Below are 25,102 nucleotides of genomic sequence, written 5' to 3'. Positions count from 1 at the left end.
GCTTTCGTGAGCTACAGCTCACTTCATAGGATGCATCATTCAATGGATTCTAACTCAGATACCAGCAATGACAATTTAAAAGACAAAATTCTTAATTATTTCACTGCTTACCAAAGCATGTAACAAAAGATAGGAAACCTCTTATTCAAGGTCCTGTGTATCCCACGATTTAGTAGTTGTGGAATTTGCCACAGAATTCACCCCACTGCTGCAGAATTGTGCTCCAGAGTCTCAGCTTTCATTAAAATATGAAATTATTTCTAGACCTTGTGGTTGCAGAGAGAACCTCAACCATGAACCAAAACATTTGTTATAGCTGTCTTGCTGCCCTGCTGGGATTTGCATGTAGCTGTCTCTTGTTCTGCAGATTTCCCCACAGTAGGGAGTTAATTGGATTACAGTGCATGTCTCTGATGCTGTTTTTTGAAGCCAGGTAGCAATGTATTGGGGTTGGGGGAGAGGGATGGAATTCAGCTTGTTGCTAGGGAATGGGGGAGACAGAAATGTGGGCTGATGAGCTAAGCATCCTGGAAAAGAGTGCAGTAGCTGAGGCCTGGGGAAATACGATGGCTACAAGCTTCCTTATTCCCTGGTGCACTTGGGAGGAAAGGAGGTTCTGAGCTGGGAGCCAAAGCCTGGGGAGTGGAGCTGAGCCATTTGGAGAGCATAATGAAAAACCTATTGTCTAAATCGAGATAGAAAATAATGATCAACAAACGTTTCCCAATGAGTATTTTCAACTTTGATCCATAGCTGGGTGTTGTGGGGGTGGACGGCATGGAAATGAAGATGGATTTGGTGGCAGTAGAATAAATTAATGCAACTGTGGAACTGAATGTAATATCCGGGGGGGGGGGGGGGGGGGTTTCTCAGTTCCAATCTATTCCTTAGAACATATGCTAACCTTGCTCTGCATTTATATATGTACACTAGTTTATGGCAGAGGATGTAAAAGTATCTGACATCACCTACCTTTCTTTGCTTCAAGTAACACATAGCATCTTTATTTAATGTACAGACACATTCTAAAGCAAGAAAGTCAGGGATTCCTTGTAGGTATGAGCTATCATTAAAAGTTTTTCCAGATTATATTTGAACCTGATTGAGATATATTGTGGAGTCAGTAGCTCCTTTGTTTTGTCATCATCCCACAAAATATGTTGCTTTCCTTGATACTAAGTTTAGGTAGAAATAGAAATGGTGTTTGGATTGTCTTTCAGAAGAAGGCAACCCTCACTTCAGCTGTAGATCTAGTTTTACATTGTGCCCAAGATCCCACACCTGGAATTATTTCCTAGTTCCTCCTTGGTCACTTTTTGTAAGATTTTTATTTTAATTAGGTGAAAGGAAGGTTCTGAGGGCTCTGAAAATAATTCATAGAGCAGTAGATGATGGGGCAGCCCACTGAACCTCTTGCATTTTACATAAGTATTCCCACTTATGCTATACTTACAACACTTAGCATTTATATAGTATGTTACGTGATCAAAGCACTGTATAATCCTCCTCACAGCCCTGCATTTTGAGGCAGTATTTTATTATTGTATCTGAAGGGAACATTGAGTTCATTATCAATGAATGCCAACTCTGCTCGTGTAAAGCTCATCATTCTTTCATTACTGTATCAGCTACCATTGTGTTGTGGATCTGCATTTTGTGTTGATGTAACAGTTGATTTGGGCACAGTTTTGAATAAAGTTAGGCACATATATTCCCTTTGAATTGGCCAAGGGAGCATTCACTGGATTACTGATTTATCTGAGGACAAGGGACTCTTCTAGCATGAAGAATAATTGCCTTATGTGAAATCATATCATCTTGATTGGCAGCTATTAGAGAAACAGTTTGGCTGTGGGCTGCTTCAACTCAAATTATGTTGAATGTTGGGGGCGGCTCTTGCTTTTCAGTAGATTGGTAACAGATTGCTTCACTTGAAAGAAGCAAGTGTAAATGTCCCTTATCCAAGTGCTGCTAGCTTTAGTGAGTCGTTCGCAAAGAATTGCATCAAGTTGGTGCCCTCATTGTCCTGCCATAAAGTGATTTTATTCCTAACCTGGAGTTCTCTGTGTCCTCAGCCCCCATCTTCCTCCCCAACTTTGGGTTTCTTGGTCTCCTGACTGCAGGCCTGATCCTAGGATGTATTCTCGCACTGGTCCCTTAACCCAGAGAGCTCCATTGAAATGCAATCTCATTTATTTTCACCACAGACTTATTTTTTTTGCAGTGGACTGAGACTTTGAGTCATCTGCCTTCATGATGATTTGCTGAAGCTTTACTCCATCCTTTTTCATGTCAGTAGAGGGGAGGCCTATGGACATAAGTTCTTTAACTCTCACTTTCTTACTCTTAAGCATTTTTTCCTCTACCTTTGCCCTGTCTTTTTGCTCCATCTCACTTAATGCTTGTGCTTGCATTTCCCACACCATTAGCCAAAAAGCTCTCAGCTGTTAGGCCAGATTATGAGGTGTTGTGTCTGATGTTGGTGATGTCCAGACAAAAGTGTCTTATGTCATTAGAGCCTTTCATCCTACCCTCTTTTCCTGATGGTTTAGAGACTGCTTTACACTTTATTTCATCTAGCTGTTCTTTCTGCCTACCAAAAAACTGCATGCATGTTGGACTGGATTTGAATTAGCCTGCTTCTTAAATTTTCTTAGGGCTTATAAGGTGTGTTGGATGACTCTGTCCAGTTGTGCACATTGTCCTTTGGATAGCTGTTAACTTTTAAATCTTTCATATAAACCCTTTTTAATTTTTTAGACTTCTTTTTAGCCAAACTGATCTCTCCACAGTTTGCAGTTGTCCTCCTGCTTCATATTAAGATGTAGACTCTATTCCAGCTCTCTTAACTTTCTATACCCCTTCATTGTTTTTTCACAGCTAGACACACCTGATATTGCCTGCCATGCCTTTTAGTTTAAGAGTCACTGAGATTCAGGGTATTTTTTTGGCTGGACACGATATCATGACTTATTGTACTAAACTCAAAGAATTGGTGTTCTCTGGCCTGTCAGTTTCTCCTCCCTTTATGTCTGTTATCCTTTTCCCCTCTGTTGGTGAATTTTAAGTGTAAGACTTGACTTTTCCACCCTCATATGTTAAGAAATTCCCCGCAAACTTCTGAATTGCTGAAGTCACCAAGTTATGGTGCTAAGCTTTTTCTCCTGTCTCCCTCAGTAATGATTCATGGATAAATATTCATAGATTTTAAGGCTGGCAGGGACAATTACGATAATTTTTCCTGACCTCCTGCATGACACAGACCAGAGAACCTCACCCACTTATGTGCTGCTTCTGAACCATGGTTAGTTTCCCTACAGACTGATTCTCAAATAGCTATGCTCATCATTCTTTTATTTTATTGTCATTCTTGTTGGCATGATTGCCACTTGCCTTCATTTAGTTTTTAGTTGCTTCTCTACAAAGACAGTGACCTTGGCTTTTCTATGCCTCCCTTACACTGTGTTCCCACTTGTGTTTAATGTTCCAGTTGTGATTCATTCCTTCATGGCTCCGTAATTACTGTTCTCATAACTTTTCTCCAACGTAAATTAAACTCATCCTGTTGATTACTGGTGCTATTGGCATTTGTGCAGAGACACCAGAGAGCAGTCTCTTTTCCTCCTCTCATAGTTGTCTCTCTGTTCCTGGTTCATGGCCCTGGAGTATCTTTATAGCCCCTGAGTTGCTGTTAGCTCTTTATTTCCCAGGGATGGGGCAGGGACTCTGCATCCTATAAACAATACTCTTCCCCATTTCTTGTCCCTTACATTGCCTGCAGGTCACAAATTGGTTCTTCACGTATATTAAGCATCTTACTACCCCTTTGTAAGTAGCTGCCACATCACTTTTGGCAGTGTACATCTTCCATCTTGCTTTATGTCCCTCCCAGTTATATCCTGCTGTTGCCTGGACTATTCCTTTCCCTTGTCGATTAGAGGGAATTGTCTGGATTCTTCCACTGCTGGCTCATTGTTGTTTCCATGAATGCATCCGATGAAGTGAGCTGAAGGTCACGAAAGCTTATGCTCAAATAAATTGGTTAGTCTGTAAGGTGCCACAAGTACTCCTTTTCTTTTTGCGAATACAGACTAACACGGCTGCTACTCTGAAACCTGTTGTTTCCGTGGCTCGCCTGCTCAAGCACACTCCACCAGCCTTTTTTCTAGCTCTGAAAGCTGAACTGATCACCTCTGAGGTGCTTCTTAATTCTCTGAAAGCGCTAAAATTGGCTCTCCTTGTTGCCTGCCTGCCTACACCTTTTGCAACCTGTCTTGATCTTTCTGCTAATCCCAGTTCAATGTTGTCTTCCCATATGAGGATGATAGACAAAGAAACTACTAACAAGGCTTGGGGATATGAAGATGTCTAAATTTGTGCTTCATTCTTTTAAGGGAAGTCCAGAATCTTCTAGTAGAAATTCTGTTCAATGGCAAAAGGGAAATTGTTCTATTATAATCACTCTTAAAAGGTGAGTGGATAGTGTTAGCAGTTGTTCTGCCATCTCTGTACAAGCTTTATCAAGGCTTTCATGCTGGGCATGTTGAGCTGAAGTGAGGTGTGACGTATCTGGATCAGAGTGCTGAGATTTGTTTGGGTGTAGTGTTGCCGTAGTCTTCCTCCACGCTAACTTCCCAAGTGTAAAAATTGGTACTAAAAGGCCAATAAGCGCCTAATGTTCTCAGATGGCTTTATGCGAAAATAGCTGTGATTCAGCTTCTTTTCAGGACAGCAATTGAACCAATAGAAGCCCTGTGTATATATATATAATTGAGCCCTTGCATGCCTCTGGCATTCAATCTCTTTTCCCTCTCTAAGGCAGTGCTGAAGGCTATTCATTCTCTTCCCTGCTTCTTTTCAATCTCCTCCATCTGCCTTTCCAGGCTTCATATTGCAGCCATTGTCTTCCCAGCCATGGATATCTTTCTTTTTAGCCCATCCGCTGCCTTTTCATTCGCGGGACTGATCATTTTGGATCCCCTGCATTGCTGCAAGCCCATGCTGCTTCAGGAAGCAAGAGGAAAATTGGTATTTTGAATGAATGCTTAGGGTAAATTGAAGTTGGGAAGCAAAGGAGTTTTTTAAATTAAACCTACTTATTTAACTATATGTCCTGCCATTCTTGGTTATAACATTTCCTGGTCTTGTCTATAAAAATGCTTACAACCATTACAGAGCTTCTGTAGCAACTTCACAATTACGGCTGTACCTTAGATTGTTGCACAGAAGTTGAGGTCTTAAATAAGACTATTACACTGAGGTTTGAGTAAAGCTTATTGCAGGAGCTCTCCTTGGGTGACTTTTGAGGTAGGATGACTTGTCTGCATTAGTCCTCTAAATGCTTTTGGGGGGCTACAAGGGAGGAGGGGTCTGCGCACTCCAGGCCGTGTCCATTTTAATAGCTTGATAATGTATGCACTTTAAGAGACTGGGGAAAACACACAGATGGATGGTGGAAGAAGGATATTTCCTCAGTGTGGGGGCTGAAGCAGAATCCATTGGGATTCCCCCATTTCAACCCCGAGCATTCAAAGACTCCTGGTTGCAGCAACGCTTTCTGGCTAAGAGGCTGCATGTGGCTATTAATGATGTCCTTGCCAAGCATGGTCCCAGAGGAATGGTGAGTGATGCAAAACCTTGCCATGAGGCTGGGGGAGACCCTGCAGCTGCATTGTTAGCTTAGACTGGTCAGCAGTCTTGTGTATCCATATCCCGTGCTGCCACTAGATAGCTCAGTCATCTAGATATGGCATCTTTGTACTTCAAATAACATGTAATGATAAAAATGTGGAATCTTGCCTAATGAAGAAGGGCCAATAGAGCACTAGGATGTATCCTGCTGGAAAGATGGAGTTTACATTGTGTATGGACAGATCACCTAGTGGTATGACCATCATTGCCTGTGACCTATCCAAACAACTTGAGTGGTCACAAGTCCTGTCACACAGGTAGCAAAGAGACCATGTATGTATCATTTTGAGAAGGGCAGGATTCCACGGTGAGAATATTTAAGAATGTTACACATCAAAGGATGTCAGCTCATTTAACTATCTCTTGCCAGTTGGACCCCTGCCTACACTGAAAATTACATTAGTTGAGTCATAGAATCATCATAGAATAAATGCAAAGTATCATAGAATATCGGGGTTGGAAGGGACCTCAGGAGGTCATCTAGTCCAACCCCCTGCTCAAAGCAGGACCAATCCCCAATTGTTGGCCCAGATCCCTAAATGGCCCGCTCAAGGATTGAACTGACAACCCTGGGTTTAGCAGGCCCATGCTCAAACCACTGAGCTATCCCTCCCCCCTAACCCTTCTTGTTTTTAAATCAGGTTCAGCTGATGCAGGCTAAACGTATTCTGATTTAGAAGTAAATCTTGATTTAAAAATTACCAGTGGAGAATCCACAATGAACCTTTATGAGTTGTTCCAATGGTTAATTATCCTCACTTAAATATTTACATCTTCTTTCCGGTTTGATTTTTGTCTAGCTTTAGCTCCGAGCCATTGGATAGTGTTATACCTTTCTCTGCTAGACTGAAGAGCCATTGTCAAATACTTCATTCCCCATGCACATATAAACTGTGTTCAAGTCATCCCTTTTAATCTTCTCTTTAAGCTTAAATAGATTGAGCTCTTTTTGAGTCTAGTATTACGAGGCATGGTTTTTAACCCTTTAATCATTCTCTTGGCTCTTTGCTGAACTCTCTCCAATTTATTAACATTCTTCTTGAACTATGGGCACCAGAACTGGACACAGTATTCCCCAATTTTTGTCATCTGCAACCGTTATCAGTGATGACTTTTTCATCCAGGTCATTAATAAAAATGCTAAATAGTGTAGTGCCAAGAGCGGATCCTTGTCTGGAGCCCCCTAGAAACACATCCATCCAATGGTGATTCCTTGTTTATAATTACATTTTGAGACCTTATCAGTTAGTCAGCTTTTAATCTAGTTAATGTGTGCCATGTTAATTTTATATCATTCTATTTTTTAATCGAAATGTTGTGTGGTCCCAAGTCGGGTACCTTTCAGAAGTCTGAATGAATGACATCACCATTATTATTTATCAACCAAACTTGTAATCTCAAACAACAAGATAGATCCTGTCAAACTAACTTATACTGTTTTTTCTACAAACCCATGTTGAACGGCATTAATTGTGTTACCCTTCTTTAATTCTTTATTAATTGAGTCCCATGTCAGCCGCCCCATTACAGTGTCTGGGATTGATGTCAGACTGACAGGCCTATAATTACCTGGGTCATCCCATTTACCCTTTTTAAATATTGGCACAACATTGGCTTTCTTCCAGTCTTCTGGAACTTCCCCGGTGCACCAAAACCTGTTGAAGATCAACACTGATGGTCCAATGAGCTCCCCAGCTACCTCTTTTAAAACTCTTGGATGCAAGTTATCTGGACCTGCTGATTTAAAAATATCTAACTTTAGAAGCTGCTGTTTAACATTTTCCTGAGATACTAGTGGAATGGCAACAGCTGATGAGATGGCATCATCTGTTTTGAGTTTCTGATGGCTTGACTCAGACTGAGGAAATAGATTGAATTTTCAGGATTGCGGAGAAAAATTGTAGTTACCTTCTAGGTCTTTTATTTTTAAAAACTAAAATGTTAGAAATGCAATAGTTACCATTGGCTCTAGGAGGAATTAACTTTTTGGCTTCACATCAATAACTGTTGTCTTAAACAGATTTTCTCTGTTTAATTTTACAATATTATCAATGTGAGTGAGGTGCGGGAGAGGCTCCTGGGAAATAAAATTTGCAGTTGTTTTGAGGGGAGGGAAAAGAAAAGGTTTAACTGAAGAAAAGGTATGGAGAGGATAGATACCAATGCTTCTCTGTGTAGGTACTTATGGCCCATATCACTGATATCTGCGTGCCTCACAAACATTAATGAATTAATACTCTCAGTGCCACTGTGAGTAAGAGGAGGTATCTCCGTTTTTCAAATGAGGGTTTGAGGCACAGAGAGACTGACTTGCCCAAGATTGTGCAAGAAGTCTGTGGCAAGACCAGGTTTGAACTCGAATCTTTGGAGTCCCAATCCAATGCCTTCTCTTTCTAAGGCTCCTATCAATTTGGTATCTAAATGAAAGACCTACAAGAGAATAGCATTTAGCATTGTGTATCTGACTGTTGGGGAACAAATAATTCTGTTTGGAAGAGTGAGGGAAACAGCATTCAATGAGGATAGTTTGTGAGAAAGATGATTTAAATAAGGGCATAAGCTTTTCCATGCTTATCAGTGTGTTCCCCCCCACCACTTTTTTTTTACTTCTGTCTCCTTTCCCAGGCTTCAATCTTGGATTTGCACTCTGGAGCTCTTTCAGTGGGGAAGCATTTTGTTAATCTGTACAGGTAAAGTGGGACAATGATTTACTGTCTCTCCTTTAGCCTCCTGCACAACTTGGGTGTTCTACCTTCTCAAAGTGCATAAGGACTCATGTATTAGGGATTTGATAGATTGTCAATAGTTTCTTAGACCCTGTAAAAGCTTCTGTGGCACCAAATCTGACATAATTGTTATTGAACTGGGCTCTTAGTAATTTCATTTGTAAGATTTACCTTTGTGTAATACTGGATAACAAATTACTCTCGTGCAGTTCTAAGTCCATAGCTATATCAATAGTAGAAGAAACACAGGGTTTTGCATCAGCCTTTTAAAAGGGAGAAATCTATGTTCTTATTTTAAGGAATATTTTCTTTGCCTGGTAAATGCTATCAATATTTATTGAGTTTGGGTCCCTTTTTATTTTAGTAACATCTTAGAACAACACTTTAGGAGCTGTGCATCTCTTTAATCATCACATTCAAACAGTGGGAAGGTTTGTGGGGCTTTTGTATCAAGTTTAATTTATTGAATATTTGTGGAAAAGATGAAGCATAGATGGGGGATGCAGATGAGAAGATGCAGATTGGTAATGTCAAACAATCGGGTTCATAATCCCTCTTCTTAGACTCTCTCTTGTTTTTGTAGATACTTTGGGGATAAAATTCAAGAAGTCTTTACAGAAGAGGATTTCCAGTTATACCGGTAAAGGCATTCAGTAATTGGAGAATGAAACAAAAATATAACTTCATTTTTTTATCTGAGTTGCCCTTTTGAGATCCATGTTAACAAAATGTTCTCAATCCCACAAGATTTCCTACCTCTCCCATGCTAACAGTGAGAAACTCCTGTCCCAGATAGGCCCATCCAGCTGATTTACTAATGCAACCAGAAAAGAAGGTGCTCTACCTGAATCCAGAGGCTGGAGACATAGCACTGAGGCACGTTGGTGGAGGTCTGATGCATTTTAGCTCTAGGCCCTGTTTCATGAGTGTTTTAGGATATATATATATTGTAACATATATGAAGGGAGTCCTGTCCTGGTGTATTGTTTGGGACTGAGCTTCAACTAATGATGATGAGAGGGTAGACCAAGACACAGAAATAGTTAAAGGGGAAAAGGCTCTTTAGTGTTCTGGTTGTCTGGCTAGATAAGTAACACTCTCTTCTTTACAGGGCCATAATATGAAATATTGCTGTAATGGAACATGCCTTGTGGTGATGGTGTTTAATCTTTATACAGATTGACTCACTAACGTGACTGGCACAACATGTTTTAATACGTTTCCTATCTCTGAAGACATGTATAGCCAACATTTAGGAACAAGCCTTTTTACTACTTTGCTGAATGTTCAAAGTAAATTAATTCTGATTTTCATGGAATTTTGTGTAACTGTAGATCTTGACATGAACTGCAGAGCAGACTTGGTTTGAAAATTTTGTGTTCCAAATTTATTTAACTTTTATCTTGTAATTCTCAGTGTATTTCTGTTGTCATTATGGAAGAATATGAGCTCCCTCTAGTGGCTAAAGTATTATTGGTAGGTAGAGCTGGATGAAATTTTTTTTTTTCAGGTGAAACTTTTTTGCAGAAAAATGCAGATTTGGGTTGACCGTAGCACTTTGCAAATTTGTTGTGGTTCACCAAATTGTTACATCAAATAAATGAAAAATTTCGCAAAAAGTTTAAACATTTAGTTTTGACATTTTTGAAATGAAACATTTTCAGTTTTTGAATTTGCAATGACTTTGTTTAAAAATTTTTTTTTTAAAATTCACCTAAAATACTTGAAATGGAAAAGAAATATTTTATTTTGGGTTGAACAAAACACTGTGTTTGACCCAAGACAAACTTTAAAAAAAAAATGTATTTCACTGTGTGTATGGAAAAAAAAATCAATTATTTGTACAGCTCTGTCATTAAGTTCCTATAGATGCTGATCAAAGTTTATTTTGCCTTGTTAATGACTTGTCTGTTGAAGTTGGACTGGAGTTGTATTACTCTCGTAGTTTTGCCTGGTTTAACTTGACCACTTTAAGTGGCTAATCTTTGTCTAACTTGGCCTTTCTAGATAACATCATCTTTAGAGATGAGCTATGATGTTTTTATACATGAAAAGTATTTTAGATTTTATCTAATCCTATCTATGTATAAACTCCCCAACCCCTGTCACCATATTAGTAGAATTTAGAAATAACCATAATACTCTTTTTCCTTCCCAGCCTGTAGAAATAACCTGATTAATTTATGGGTTTTTTTTTTATGTATTTCCCTATTCCAAACAAACTGGAATTTATAAGAATTGTATAAGTACTTCACATTTTTGCCCCTCCCACTTGGGGAATAAAGCAGCAGCTAGTGATTATGGACTCCTTAGTTGGTATAGAGAATGTTTCAACCTGCCAGAGACAAGTCACAAACAAAATATATTGTTAAATGCTTTTGTTCCTCTTTAATCACGACTCCAGTAGCATATAACTTTAATGGATTGTTGTATGCTATCTTGAGGAGCATTTATCTTTATTACTTCCATTTGCCTATCCAGGCCTGTTTAAAAATACACTCTGGAGAGCACTAGCTAAATAAAATGCACATCTGAATGTTACTGATTACCACAGTAACAAACAAGAGCAGACATTCGAGAAGGCTGGTTTTTAAACTGGCTGTGTCAAAATAGCCGCTGCTTCAGAATGAATTATAATTTCTGTGCCCTCATGCTTTATCCTCTAGCTTTCAAGATAGTAATTCTTCTTGTTTGACTCTTTCTGTCTGTATCTTTATCCAGAATGGAGACCTTGGAATATGCATCCTTGGTTTAAAAGCGCTCCCCATCCGTGGCATTAGAAGAAAATTACACCAAGTTACACCAAATTGTGTTTTAAAAACTTGTCAGAGTGTAGATGTGCAAAGAATTGAGTGAAAGCCAAAGAGTATTTATTACCTTGCCCACTGTCATGCTGTTGGGAGTGGCTCACGACTGAGAGTGCCAACCTCAGGGTAGACACCCCCAACTGGTGGTATGTTCTATAATTGGATTTTACCAACCCCATAACAAATGTGAACTCCTAGATCATTGTAACAGTCTTACCAGGAAGTTGCAGACAGTGCCCTTGGGCCCTCCAGTCTATCTTGCCACCCAGGCAAGCTGGACTTAGTGATAAATGGTCTCATATACCAAAAACCACAGAATATTCAGGTGTTTTCCAGTCCGAAGAGACCAGCTACTTACTCCAGATCAGTTGTGCCTTAGATCTTACACCAAGGACAATACTTGTAGCCAATCACGTAATACATTAACTAAAGGTTTTTTAGCTAGGAAAAGAAATGAGTTATTTGCAGATTCAAGGAAGCAAGCATACATACACGCATGAATTTCAGTCTATGATTCAGCATGTGAGAGAGATGTAGTAATCTATCAGCACTGAACGTCTTTTTCGGGCATGACTCAGGTCGACCCTGGGGAATCTCTGCTTTTTATTTCTTCTCTCCAGCCCTTGTGAGAGTCCAATGTGCAGAAGGCCTTGTCACATACTTCTCCATGATGCCAGTGCTGCAGGCTCCAAACTTAAAAAGGAGGTTAATTTGAAGTATTTTTTTTTCTTAGACTCTAGCCTCACTATTGTTTTTCCCATTTCTCTTCAGTCAAAGAGAAATGGGAAATATGCCCCATTGTTTCTCTAATTTAGTACGGAGTAGATTTCACTACCCCTTTCCTATAACTGTGCTACAACACTTTTCTTCCCTAAATCTGTCATATGTATTTCAGCATCATCCATGACTCATTATGTGAAAATGCACAAGGATTGCTGTCAACAGAAATTATGGGGAGTTTTCTACTTTTCTTTCTACTATTGACTTGGTTTCATGCTCATCAGATGTCATCTGTGCTAGCAAAGCTATTTCCATTGTGTCCGAGCAAAGTGGGAATACATCCTGAGCAATTGCAATGATGAAATAGGGGCAAGATACCATGATTTTCATTTTGGAAAATTCAAGGATTTGTTTGCCTTGACAAGAGTTTTTTTAAATAGAGCTGCAATATAGTATGGTTGTAGATAGAAGGCTCTCTATAGTCTCAAAAGAATTTATAGATTAAAATATATAGAAACTACCTGGAATGGCAGCAAGGAGAACAGGAGCAAAAGGTTTAAGTATGGGTTTGATACATGTTGCAAAGTCTGAAGGTCAGGTTTGAGGCATGGGAAGTTGATTGTAATGGAAAGATTGTAGGCCAAGCAGAATGATTTTAAAACCAGTGCACAAAATAGATGTGCTAGCTTCTGGATAAACTACTTTAATTTCCTTTGTTTGCGTAATGTGTATCCAGAGAAGTTGCATTTGTATGACTCTAGAGAACATCTCCACCTGTAAAAGGGGATATCTGATTCATGGCACTTGGATAGAGAATTGATTTCAGCACGCACAAAGTTAATTTACTATCACAAAGTGAGTCAATGAATAGGAGATTGTTTTCGTGGGGAGAAGATCAGAACGTTGCTCTCCTGTAAATGCATATTTACCAACTTGCTGTGGTCAGATGATGGAGGCTACCTGAATGTAGTGTATATGTAGGGGAGACCTGGGACTGTTTAAAGCATTCAGCAAAACATGCTGCCTGCTCTGCATAAATGTCCTGTCCTAGGTTATCAGCCCAATAGATGGATTATTTTGTCACGTTTGCTTGTGGTTTTAAAGGCTTGATCCAAAGCTCACCAAAGTGAATGGAAAGATTCCTGTTAACGTCAATGGGTGTTGGATCAGACCCTAAAAAATAACTTGTACTTCCCGCTGTACATACAGCTGAATCTGAGAGGGAGGCTAGGATAAAGTGGGAGATTGTGTCCTGTTCCCACTGAGAGACTTATTTACTATTTTGTTCATGACTTTTGCAACCCCCCATATTTTTCAACTTTTATTATAATACATTTAACCCTTCTGTTCATTCTGCTATGCCTATAACTTAAACGATGAGTGTCCTTTACCTGTAGTGCTGGTCTCGTGTGTTTGGTGGTGGTGGGAAATGAGGTGGTGTTATAGATCCAGTCTCTGACACACCACTATATCTCTTTGAAATCAGCAATAATATAAATAAAATAAATGGCAAATTAAGCTGCTACATGTGGTTCATCTTGATGCAGAGCATGAGTGGAACTTCCTTTAGGTAGAAATACTTCAATTTCCTGTACTAGGAGCTTTCATAGGCTTGTTTATTAACTGATACTTCTATGTAACTCTCTGCATTAATAAGCAACATAACTACTGTGAAATCAGTTAATGTAATTCTGGTAATTTAGTTCATTTACTTTTTTAAATTTCATTTTTCTATCTGTATCATGGGAAATCAGCTTCTAGGTGCTCTGTTTATTATAACCCTCTGCAGGTGATATATATATATTTTTTTTTAAAAAAGGAGCTGCTTTTTTTTTTTTTCTGACCACATTTACTTTTCTTCATATGAAGCTGTTTGTTATAACATTCTTTGAGATCTGTTTAGCAGATTTATATCAGGTAAGCATTTTAAACTAAACTTTCCAGGTTTGAGGATAATTGCAAGACAATTATTAAAACACAAATCATCTTCTGTTGGACCAGTTTTTTGTCTGTCTTGGATTAATCTAAGCCCATGAATCCTTGGACCTGATGTCCACTCAGTGGGACAGTTAGTATTTCATGTATATTTAATCGGCATAAAGACTGTCTTCACATATTCAAGGAAAATAGTCACTGCAGGTGGTCCTGATTTTTTTAAAATAGTATGAGTTGATTGCTTTAATTTTTTTTTTTTTTAGAATAACAGAAGCTACTATGGCCAGATGATGGCTCACAAAGACATGAAACTAGTGATGCAAATTCTGCATTGACTTGAACTCCAGAATTTGGCCCTATTTGTTATCTTTGGGTTGGAAAGGGAAGAAGACTTGTTCAAGATGAGCTAGAAAATGTGGGTTGGTTTTGATAAACAGGAAGCAGATTTCCGTCTCTTGAAGGATGTGCTTGTTTTCACTCAGCAGCAAATTAAGCTTAGGAAAAGGAATAAACTTTTATAGTAACCTTTGGCAGACCTGAAGCAGTTACTTTTTTTTGCCTTCTTGTAAATGAAGAAAATCTGAGCAGAACTTTATTTCCCCCTTTCCATTTTACAAATCATGCAGTCTTGTCTTGTCCTAAGTCATTACATTGGGGAGTGAAGCTTTAAGGCAGCTTATAAGGACTAGAGAATGTGCTTCAGTAGTAAGGTTTTTAAAAAAAGGAAAAGGCATCAGACTTAGAGGGAAATCAGTGTTGCTTTTGAGGTTCTCTGAGGGCGTGAATGTTATAGACTTTATTTGGCATTTAAAACGGGGTGACTGGGGACACTAAGAGGAGGGATGGTACGGTGGTTAGGGCACTGACTGAGAATGTGGGAGATGTGGGTTCAATTCTCTGCTCTGCCATGGACTTCCTGTGTGACCTTGGGCAAGTCACTTAGCCTCACTATGCCTCAGTTTCCCATCTGTACAGTGAGGCTAATAATGCTTCCGTGACTCACAGGGCAGTTGTGAGGATAAATACCTTTAAAAGATTGTGAAACTCTTTGAGATCTATAGATGAAAAGTGCTCTCTGTGAAATAGATGTTATTCTTCATTATAATAATAAATATTTGAGATTTAAACCAGTGTAAAGAAAGATGCCCTGAAAATGAAGTGATGACCTTGTTCTTGGCCTTTAGGGACAAGCACTTCAGCATAGATATATTGTAGCTATCAGCTGGGTCGGGCCCACCGGCATCAAACCCAGGGGATAGATTGTTTTTCCTTTGCCTTTGTGGCTGCTACCCCCCCACGCCCCTAGTTGTTAATCATTCTAGTGGTGGTTTCTACAAAGCACTGAGCGCCCTCAATTCATGGTGAAGCAAAACGCACATTGACAATGTTCATATCTTGTAGGATTGGGCTCCTACTGAATCTCTGCTTGGTCCCGAGAACAGAGGGACAACAAAGTACTTACACATCCCTATTCAGCTTATTCATGCTTGATGGTGAGCATGTGCTTAAGTGCTTTGCTGAATTGGGACCATAAAGTGTGATGTGTGAGCAATATGCCGTGGTGTTAGAAACATTCCTCCAGGACAGGGAGATGGATTCAAAGACCCAATACTGAATATCTCTTTCATTTTCCATTTCTCTGACCTCAGTCTTGTCAACTCTCATGGTATTTAATGTTTTTCTTGAAGCCCTAGCTCGTGGAGTCATGTGAGATTACATGAGAATCTTACCTTTCATTTAAAAAAAAAAAAAAAAAAAATCCGGCCTTTATGGTTGCGTAGAGAATCTGGAAAGTGTGACTCCGAAAGGCTCCAAAATCAGAAGGCTAATAAAAAGTACCCCAAATGTATTATTTTGTAAACTCTCATGATTTGACAGCATAAGAGGGCTGATTCAGGAGTTTTGAATGCATGGGGTTGGCAGTCCTGTGATAAGTATTTGCCCCTCAAACCTGACAGATCTGACTTTCAGCCTTCCTACTCTTTGTGACGATCTCTATTTAAAACCTCTAGAAAAGTATTTGAGAGCATGTACTGAAATCTCTCTGAAGTTTGGTACTGCATATTGGAGAAACTTTTAATAATGGGTATAAGCTACAAAAATGATGATGCAGTTCCACTGGGAAGCTTTACAAGTGTGTTTACTTCCAATGAAACCTTTTTCAGTGTGCCTTTTTTTAAAAAAAAAAATAAAAAAATCTGCACTTGAAAAGCAAGAACAAGGAGAATAATTGAAGAGTTTAAAATATTTGTTTAAAACTGAAAGAAAGCAAAACAGTGTTAAGATTAAAACTTGATCTTCCCATCTCAACACTTAATTTCCTTTGTTATGCTTGTATCTCAAGATACAAGTTTTTGGAGGTACAGATTTCTTATCTGGTCATCTGCTGCAGATTAAAGGGATATCTGTCAAATATTTTCTGTTTTAATTTTGTATTATTTATTAAGCCTATAGGTGTACGTGGCATTTTACAAAAAGATTGGGGCCACAGAATTTGCCCTAAGGAACTTAAAATAGAGAGTCTTGTTTCTGTCTGTCTGTCTCTCTCTCTCTCTCTCCCTCTCTTGCCATTTTATTAAATTTTGGTTTTATTGGGTTGGCTTGGGAGTATGGCTCATTGTTGGAGAGACAAGAATGAAATGGGTTGGGAGGAGGGATGTGGAGAAGGAAAGAGCAGCTGCATGGTATAACTAGCTTTTAATTTTTTTTCATTCTTCTATTTGTTATGCCCTCTTAGAAGCCTGTAAACAAAATGCCAAACTTTATATATAAAAGAAAGAAAGAAAAGAAAAAATATTGCTTTTTAGCTTCTGAGAATAAAAAGAAAGGAAAGCGACTTGAGATGGTGGATTCTTATAGCTCTGATCCAGGGTTGTTAAGACAAAGGGGAGAAAAAATCCAAACTCCCTGAAATATATTTGCAGAGGTAAATGTGATGAAGAAATTTTAAGCTGGGAAAAGCAGTGACAGTGGACAATCAATAAACTGTAGGAGCAGATAGTGAAAGAAGCCGCAGAACGATAATGTCACTCTGGTTTAAACTGGGACCTGTGCCACGGTGCTGTGTCATGTTCTTCTTTGCAGTGATGTAAGGCGGAGAATTCAGCAAACAATAGCTCAGGCATTTGGTATCAGCTCTTCTTCCATGTATCTGACCAAGCCAACGTTCTTCTCAAGAATAAACAGCACAGAGGCCAAGACAACGCATGATGAGTACTGGCACCCGCACATTGACAAGGTAAGTGGCAGGTTCAGAGAGGCAGAATGTGTTTCCTTGGGATTAAACCTTGGGATTAAATCACTTTGGAGACTGAGTACCCAAGTGTACCAGACCATAATAACGATTGCTGTTGGGAGATGTTTGTAGTCTGGTGATATAAAAGTTGTTTCAGTGAAAGGAACATGGATGAAGAATACTCCAGCTTGCCTTTGTCATACTGGGAGCACAGGACAATATCACTCATTTTTTTCAAAAGTGTAGTTTACCTTTAAAATCTTTGGTATTTTCTGCTGGAATTATTCAACCATGCGATACTCTGTAAATACAGTAAAAGCTTTGTTATCCAGCCTGTTGGAGAAATGTGGGGTGCCGGTTAATCAAAAATTCCGGTTAACTAAGAGTTATATTTACCAATGGAATACCAAGTTTCAAAGCATTAGAATACAATAAAACGAATAAAGTATAAAATAGTATACAGGTACTCACCAATCCAGTAGTAGTACTTCACTGCAGAGTGGTTGGTTTCTTGAAGCACTTAGGTGTATCCAGGAGGTTATCTTTATGACACTACATATCACTATAGGCAGCACATGGCGTTCACCCAGATCGCTTAAATACACTTAACACTAAAACTATACTGAACGCAATTTAATCTTTCTTTGATGATTCAGAAGGCACTTCAGGATCTTGCAGTGCCGCAGGGTCATTATCATCAACATCAATTATCATTGTAGATTTAGAAGATGTAGGAGATTGGGCTGAATCTGTAATCACCCTATAACACACTCTGGAAGCTGCTTTTTTGAATAAATCCCTGATATCAGCTTGCTTACTTGTATTGTGCCTCTTTTGCATAAACGTAGAGTGCAGAATGTGCAATTGCATAATGTCCTGGGCAGTACACTAGTCCCGGTTACTAGATTGAAGATTGGATTGTGAGATATCAGAAATGCCCATTAATAGAACTTACTGGTTGATAAAGTGCCGGATAACACAGCTTTTACTGTTATCAACACCAGTTAAAAGGAGGGGTATCTGCCCCGTGTGTGTGCGTGCGTGTGTGTGCACACATATATATATATAAAATTTTAAAATAATGTAAACACAAAGGCAGTGTTATGTCTCAAAAAATACATTGCCATATAATACTGATTCTAATGTGACCTTTGTTCTTCCAATCCTAGCAGATCAAAAGGTTTGGGGTCTTGGTGTAAGATAAAAAATGATGTAACACTTAATTGTGAGACGTACCTAATAACATCTGCTACGATGTTCCCATATCCCAATCCTGTGCCTATAAATATTAGTTTGTATTCAGGATACCCTTGTGGTGGGACACTTCACCCATACTTAGTAGCAGTAATCTCGTTCAATGTGATATATCTGTTAAAGTTTTATATCCTTTGCTATTGCCTACTATGGTGGGCAGACTGATGTTGCTATAGTAGGTGGCTGTGTATATTACACTTTTTCTTCTCTTTTTGGCGATTTATAACTTTGATATGCAGGTGAATAAAAACATTGTGTAATGTAGAATGCTTGTCAGTCTAAAATTTTATAAGGATAAAAGCATATCTGTATAAATACATATGGTACTCCTGCCTCCCTTTATATTTCAGATCGTATTTATTATTACTCAGGCATCAAGAAAAAACAATCGTACGTTCTTTGAGCAAAGTGCAGTCAGGGATTCTGATGACTGAGCAGTCTTATCAAACATATTTCTGGTTTGCACAATATGAAAAAGAAAAATGTCTGATTGCTATGTTCTGCAGAGGGGCTACCCCTATCTAAGATACTCAGTAACACTCCTGAATGTTAAACAAAGCAGAAGAGTTTGTCATATGCTCATCACTGAGATCTGTTTTTTTAAATTAGGGGTAGATTTTGACAACTGCTTTAATAGATGGACTGATTAATCACTCACCTACTTCCCAAGTAGTGTTTTAACTACAATCTTGTAGCACTCATGCACATAAACTGGAAAAGAAAAAACTTATTTGAGCCAAAAACAGTTTTATTTTGAGGGTGTGAGAGAAGTAGAGAGATGGTGTTTCATCTCTCCATGGTCTGTCTTGGAAAGCCCAATATGAGGGTGTCGAGTGGCAAACGGAATTCTTTCTGCTTCTGACATCCACAAAGAAGCCACGTCAGCACTATTTTCATTCTTGATACAGTTCTTATTAGTATCAGTTTGGGTAATCTGAGTTTTGATGCAAACAGTCTTTTCTGTACCAGTCTGTGTACTTGTGCTATGGGATATGTTGTATGATGGTAAACACTAGTGCTGTGCAGGAACCAGAATTTTTATCCCACAGAACGTTTTTCATTTCTGAAAAATTTTCATTCTGGATCCAAATGAAAAGTCAGATATGTAACATTTTCTGTGGGATGGACATTTTCAAAACAATCTGTTTCAGAAGAACTGAAAAGGGATTTTTTGAAAATTTCTGATCCAGCCTCTTCAACTAAGTATCAGCTTGCCAGGCAAACTGCTGGGGAGTCCCAGCTACGGGAGAGCTCACTAGATGGGCTGCTGGAGACCCTGGAGCCCAGGGACTCCTGATACCCTGGCAGCGTGTGAAGGAGTCCTGGAAGTTGGACAGCTGGGGAGTCTGGGCTGGCAGGAAACCAGGTAGGGTTAGGTAGCTGGCCTGCCTGTCTGGTTTCCCTTGAAAGTTTAATGCAATCAACACATTCCTGTGGAACATTTCAGTTTTGTCAAAGTAGTATTTTCCTGATGGAAAACTCTTTTTCGGAAAACTTTCAGCCATCTCTAGTAATCACTGTTTCAGGCCCTAGGATGGAAAATGATTTTGGCACCCCCTGTGCAGACTGGCTGAGCAAAAGTCCCTCCTTGTCCTCAGTTGTTGATTTGAGACCCCAAGAAGTTGGTTGAAGGCCAGCCCTGGTTTCAGAGGTGTGATGAACCACTCAATCTCTTAAAGCACTTATCAACCGTTACAGATAATTTAAATATTTAGGCATCAGTGCAGTGGCTCTGGAACAGTTTTTGGAGTGAGGGTGCTAAGCTGCATCTCACTTACCCCTGTCTGAGTGGGGAGGACGTGGACAGGGGTAAAGTGGCAGAGGCTGGGGCCACAGCAAGGGTGGGTGTAGAGCCCCAGGTGTGGGGCCTGCGGTCAGGTGGGACCCTGGGCTGGCAGCCTGGACCCTGGGGCCAGCAGCAGAGCCCCTGGGCACAGGGCCAGTGGCTGAGTGGGACCTGGGGCTGGCGGCTGAGTGGGACCCAGGGCCAGCAGCAGAGCCTCTGGGCAGCAGCAGGGCAGGCATCCAGGACCCAGGGTGGGAGGGGTGCAGGGTGCAAAACCTGGGGGGTGCTGCAGCACCCCCCACACCTCTTCTTCCCATGCCTATGCATCAGTGATGTGCAAGGTTTATTTTACTGCATGTTCTGTGGAGGAGACTTGACTTTTTCATGATCTGCTTTTGGTTGTGATGAAAGGTTTATTGAGTGATTTTGTAAACATAGCAGGGGTCTTTTGTCTCTGAGATCACAGCTTATGACCTTTGTGAAGTTCAGTGGATTGAACTGAGTGAGTCTTGTTTTTGAGTTTAGTTACATTCATTGTATCCAAGTGGATCTATGTAAATAAGCAGAACTCAAATTACTGGTGAGAATGCCATATAGCTAAATAAATTGGGAGTTCAGCAGAGATTTAAAAACTGGAATTGCTCCAGAATCATGGCCCACCCGAACCAAGAAGAACCAGATCTAAGATTTACAGCCATCCAAAAGCTTCTCAGTGCCTCACTGTCAGTAGGTAAAAGTTATTAGTAGGTCGGCTTCTAAGGGCATGACTTGGACATCCTTGATTAGAAGTCACATAAAGAAATATTTCTTACCAGGAAAAATGCTTGATATTAAAAGGCCCAAGTTGCATGGAATAATAATAATAATTAATAAATACTTGGCTCTTGTGTTTTGTCCATGTTTCTGACAGCATCGGTCAAAGCTGTGGTAGTCACCTTTGATTTGTGAACTACGAACTGATGCTCTCATTAGCAAAGTGCTCATTCTGCTGTACTGAACTTCAGATGTTGTGACAGGCTGACATTACTTGAGGCAGCCTCAGTTTAAATTAGGTTAGTGCTGCAAGATCAAGTGTAGAGCCATTGACAAAGCAATGATAATCCACACCAGCTTTCTGAATATTATTGGTTAAAGGGGTACTGTAAATACAGAGCAACATGGATGGGGAGGATTTATACAGTGCAGATTACCCAAACTGATACTAATAAGAACTGTATCTAGAATGAAAATAGTGCTGACGTGGCTTCTGGCAGTTCCATCACATGCTCCAGTCTGTCACAGGGGGACACCATCCTAGCAGAGATCCCAGTTCCATGAAATGCAACGACATCGTATGCTTTCACTCTGACTCTCCTTATTAGTCTGTTCTCAAAAGAGCTGTTGCATCTTCACCATCCCACAGCAATTTTAGGTTACTACAAATCTGTACTAAATGGAAGAAAAAAGTGTCTGTGTGATGCCAGAAAGAAGAATTACTCAGAACTGGTAATTAGTTTGAGGGTTGCACCATGTTTTTTGTCAGTTTTTGAAGGTGTAACTGGAGGTGGTTTGAATGAGAAAATACATAAAGTATTTTTGCTGCTGCTCTGCACGGTGAAACTTTGTCAACAAAAAATTTGAGAAGTTGTGTAATAGGAATACAGTACCCCAGGCCAGTGTTTTATTTGGAGATACTATATCTTTTTAACAATGACTTTTGCTTAAAACTAATGAAGGTAATTTGGGCTGCTACAATCTATTAATGTCTCAGCCAATTCACCAATTTTTGGAGACCATTTTTTTAGGCTGTTTTTCAGAACAGAGATCAGCTAAAGTTCACATCCTCTGCAGCTCATCTTCCCCTCTGCCTCAGGGATTATGGCCCTGTTTACAATCTAAATGACCCAAAAAAGCCTCTGCTTTTTTTCTGAACCTGGATTATGTCAAGTGAAACTGATGATGCTCACGCTCATTCTTAACTAAGGTGTGGCAGAGAAATACTGTTGAGTTTTCCCTACCTTGTAAAATAAATGTCATCCTTTTTATGGTCATCTTCTCTTAGGCAGTTTTTCTTCAGTCATACCCTTTCCACCCAAGGGCTGGAGAACCCCAGCAACTCCCAACTCAGGCGTTACCTTAGAAGGCAAACCTCTATCATGACTACTGTCCTTGACTAATACTTTTAAAATACAAATATAATTCCACAGCCAATGAACTTGTAAAGTACAATAGGAAGACTTTCATAGAACTTGGGTAGGAGTACTCGGAGGGGGGGGAATAGTAATATGGACAATTACTGTGTTCAAATGATTATGGGTGAAGTTTACATTTCCTGTTGTAGCTAGTGATTTTCCATTTGTTTCCTGGCTGTATGCTCTTCACCATCAAGAACACAGTACCTGGGTATATCTCACTTAAATAATTTCCATGTCATTGCGGGGGCCTCAGGCACTGGTGTGGCTCCGTCCCTCCTGTTCTCTCCTTGTGGCACATAATAGTCTGGTCTCTTGTGGACTGTAATACTTTGGTCTAATTTTGGTTGCTGGGTTAAATGTGTGGGTTCTAGGTGGTGCTGGTGGCCTGTAATGTGCAGGTTAGATGGTCAGACTAGATGATCTGGTGGGCCCTTCTGGCCTTGAACTATATGATGCTGTCACAGACATCATCCTAGGTGCCAGAGCAGGCTGAATAAGATTGAAGCGTATAGCTGCAATTCCAAGAGTATTTTAATCAGTGAAAGTGACAACAGGCTGGGAGAGAATATTTAAAAATTAAAGGAAATGAAACTGTGGTCTCCCTAATGCAGAGCCCCCTGCCACCAAGGCTTGGGAGCAAAGACTTGGAGGCCTTTGGCTGATAGCACGGTGTGCTCCTTGGAGTGCATCTAGAATTGTTCATCCCTATGCTGAGGCCAGTACCATATCATTTGAATTCTATTCTGAAGTCCTCAAAATAAGGCTTTAGTGGGACATCAGATATGCACAGTCTTTGTGCTGGGATTTCACTTTAGTGAGGTTCCTCCCTGGGAAGGAATTCCATAGCTTTGGTAGGCTCAATTTGCGTTAAGACTCTTCTTCTGTTCCATGGGCTGGGCCGGAAAGGAGTGTCTTGTGTGAATAGCATGTGGGAATACCATCTGTGCATTCTGTCATGAAATGATCCAAAATTCAATGAAAACTAACTTTAAAAATATACACAACAGACCATGCTGGCAATGTTTATCCCTGTCCTCACAAGTAATCGCATGAGAACCCTCTCTGAGCCCCCATGATAATCTGGGGAGCTTTCAAGGCAGAAATGAGGAGTGGGGATTTGTGGGGGTGGGGGTGGGGGTGTGGAAGGAAAACAAGATGAGCTGGTTATTTTAATTCATTTGAATGATGACACTGGAAGAAAGAGCTGTAACTATAATAGTTATTGTGTGTCCATTTTTTGTCTCTTTTCATACATTAGGATGTATTTTTGAATTCTGTAGCTACTGTCTATTATTGTCATGTGTTTACAGCTATTTGGGCACTATATTTGTTCCTTCTCTCCTGTTCGTTACTATTTTCCACATTTGTTTTGGATCAGAAAATTAATAATGTGTTCATTTAATCCAGGCAGCAGATGCCTCTATTGAGGCCACACCTAGAATTTGCAAGTTATCCTGTCATATGGAAACTAATTTAGTTTCAGCAGGATAATCTATTTTCTTTATGAAAGTTGTTTAAGGCTTAGCATCCCGACAATGCACATACAGCGCAGCCAGCAAGGTGCATTTTTACTATTCCCATCCACCTGTCCTTGTGCATGCCTCATTTGTCATCTTGCAGGTAAACTGTGGGCTGTCAAGGGAGCAGATCTGCTATGCAACTGGCTGAGTGGCTTTTGTTTTTCTATTATTAACAGCAACAAAAGTGTAACGTAGTTTTTAAATGCATCATGTAAAATGTAGTGATTTTTACAGTTGTCCATGAAGTCCATGTCCCCTTGTGTGTATGCGTCTCAATATAGCCTTTTATTATGTAATCACATTATTTTTTTCCCAAAGAACCCTACCTTTCTCATTTCACAGGACTGATGAACAAAGGACAGAAACCAGTTATTATCTGAATCCGATATACTTCCCACGCCATCAAAAGTCCATTTACGGCACAAACAAGGCTCTGCCATCCCTGTCTATCCTGGACCACTCTTTGCAGGTTCTCATTGATGTTAAGTCTCAGAAGTTTTCCATCTTTGAGTAATGTTTGATGGAGGGATTCTTTTGTTTAGCCCCTTTTACATGATCCTCCAGCTGTTCAATGACATCCCCTTGCATGACAGATGCTCTGGCTTCTTTCTTAACATGTGGCCCAGATATTTTCATTACCTTTTCCAGATAACTTTGGAGATGAGGAGTTGAACGCTGATGTATTTCACCATTTGTTATAAATTCATTCAATTTAATATCTCTTCTTTTCCTCAGGCATTTGTTTTTAGAATTCTAGAATAGTAGGACTGGAAGGACCTCAAGAGGTCACTAGCCTAGGCCCCTGTACTCATGGCATTTAGTCATCTGTCTGTACTTCTGGTGGATTTCCAGTTTTCAAATCCAGTTGTTTAAATGGAAACAGCATTTGAGATGAAGTTTTGTCATTTGGTTTTTAACTTGTAGATTTTTGATGACCAAATCTTGTTTGCACTGGTGAATGCAGCTGCTGCCTTGCTAATTCATGACATTATTTCCTTCTGGAAACCCCCCATTTGCTTGCACGTTACTGCCAATGTATGTGAATTGACTCATGTCTTGTATTTCCTTTCTAATGTAAGACTTTAGTTCGGAGTTGCTGGGGATCTCACAGATTTGTTATTTCATAACTCATTATTAAGAGTCTTTTTTGCATAGCTGGACAGTCTCTTTGCTTGCATGTTGGTTGAGCTGTCACTTAGAGCTATGTTGTCAGCAAAATCTAAATCGTCTTAAGTCATGCAATGCCTGTGTTGT

The 25,102-nt window shown here is 39.7% G+C and overlaps 1 protein-coding gene across 3 annotated transcripts in view; it reads left to right on the top strand.

Moving 5' to 3' along the window:
• The window catches only part of OGFOD3 (2-oxoglutarate and iron dependent oxygenase domain containing 3), a 97,032-nt gene that overhangs the window by 22,652 nt on the left and 49,278 nt on the right, over positions 1 to 25,102 (top strand). For all 3 annotated transcript variants that reach the window (XM_084646800.1, XM_084646798.1, XM_084646799.1), the window contains exons 5-7: positions 8,317 to 8,381; positions 9,001 to 9,057; positions 16,964 to 17,117. In XM_084646800.1, coding sequence (XP_084502926.1) covers positions 8,317 to 8,381; positions 9,001 to 9,057; positions 16,964 to 17,117 — 276 coding nt within the window. The remainder of the gene's footprint in view (positions 1 to 8,316; positions 8,382 to 9,000; positions 9,058 to 16,963; positions 17,118 to 25,102) is intronic.

This window comes from Lepidochelys olivacea, assembly GCF_965140295.1.
Source record: "Lepidochelys olivacea isolate rLepOli2 genome assembly, chromosome: 14".
Lineage (NCBI taxonomy): Eukaryota > Metazoa > Chordata > Testudines > Cheloniidae > Lepidochelys > Lepidochelys olivacea.
Note: the sequence above shows the minus strand (reverse complement) of the source record. Positions and strands in the feature narration are given on the sequence as shown.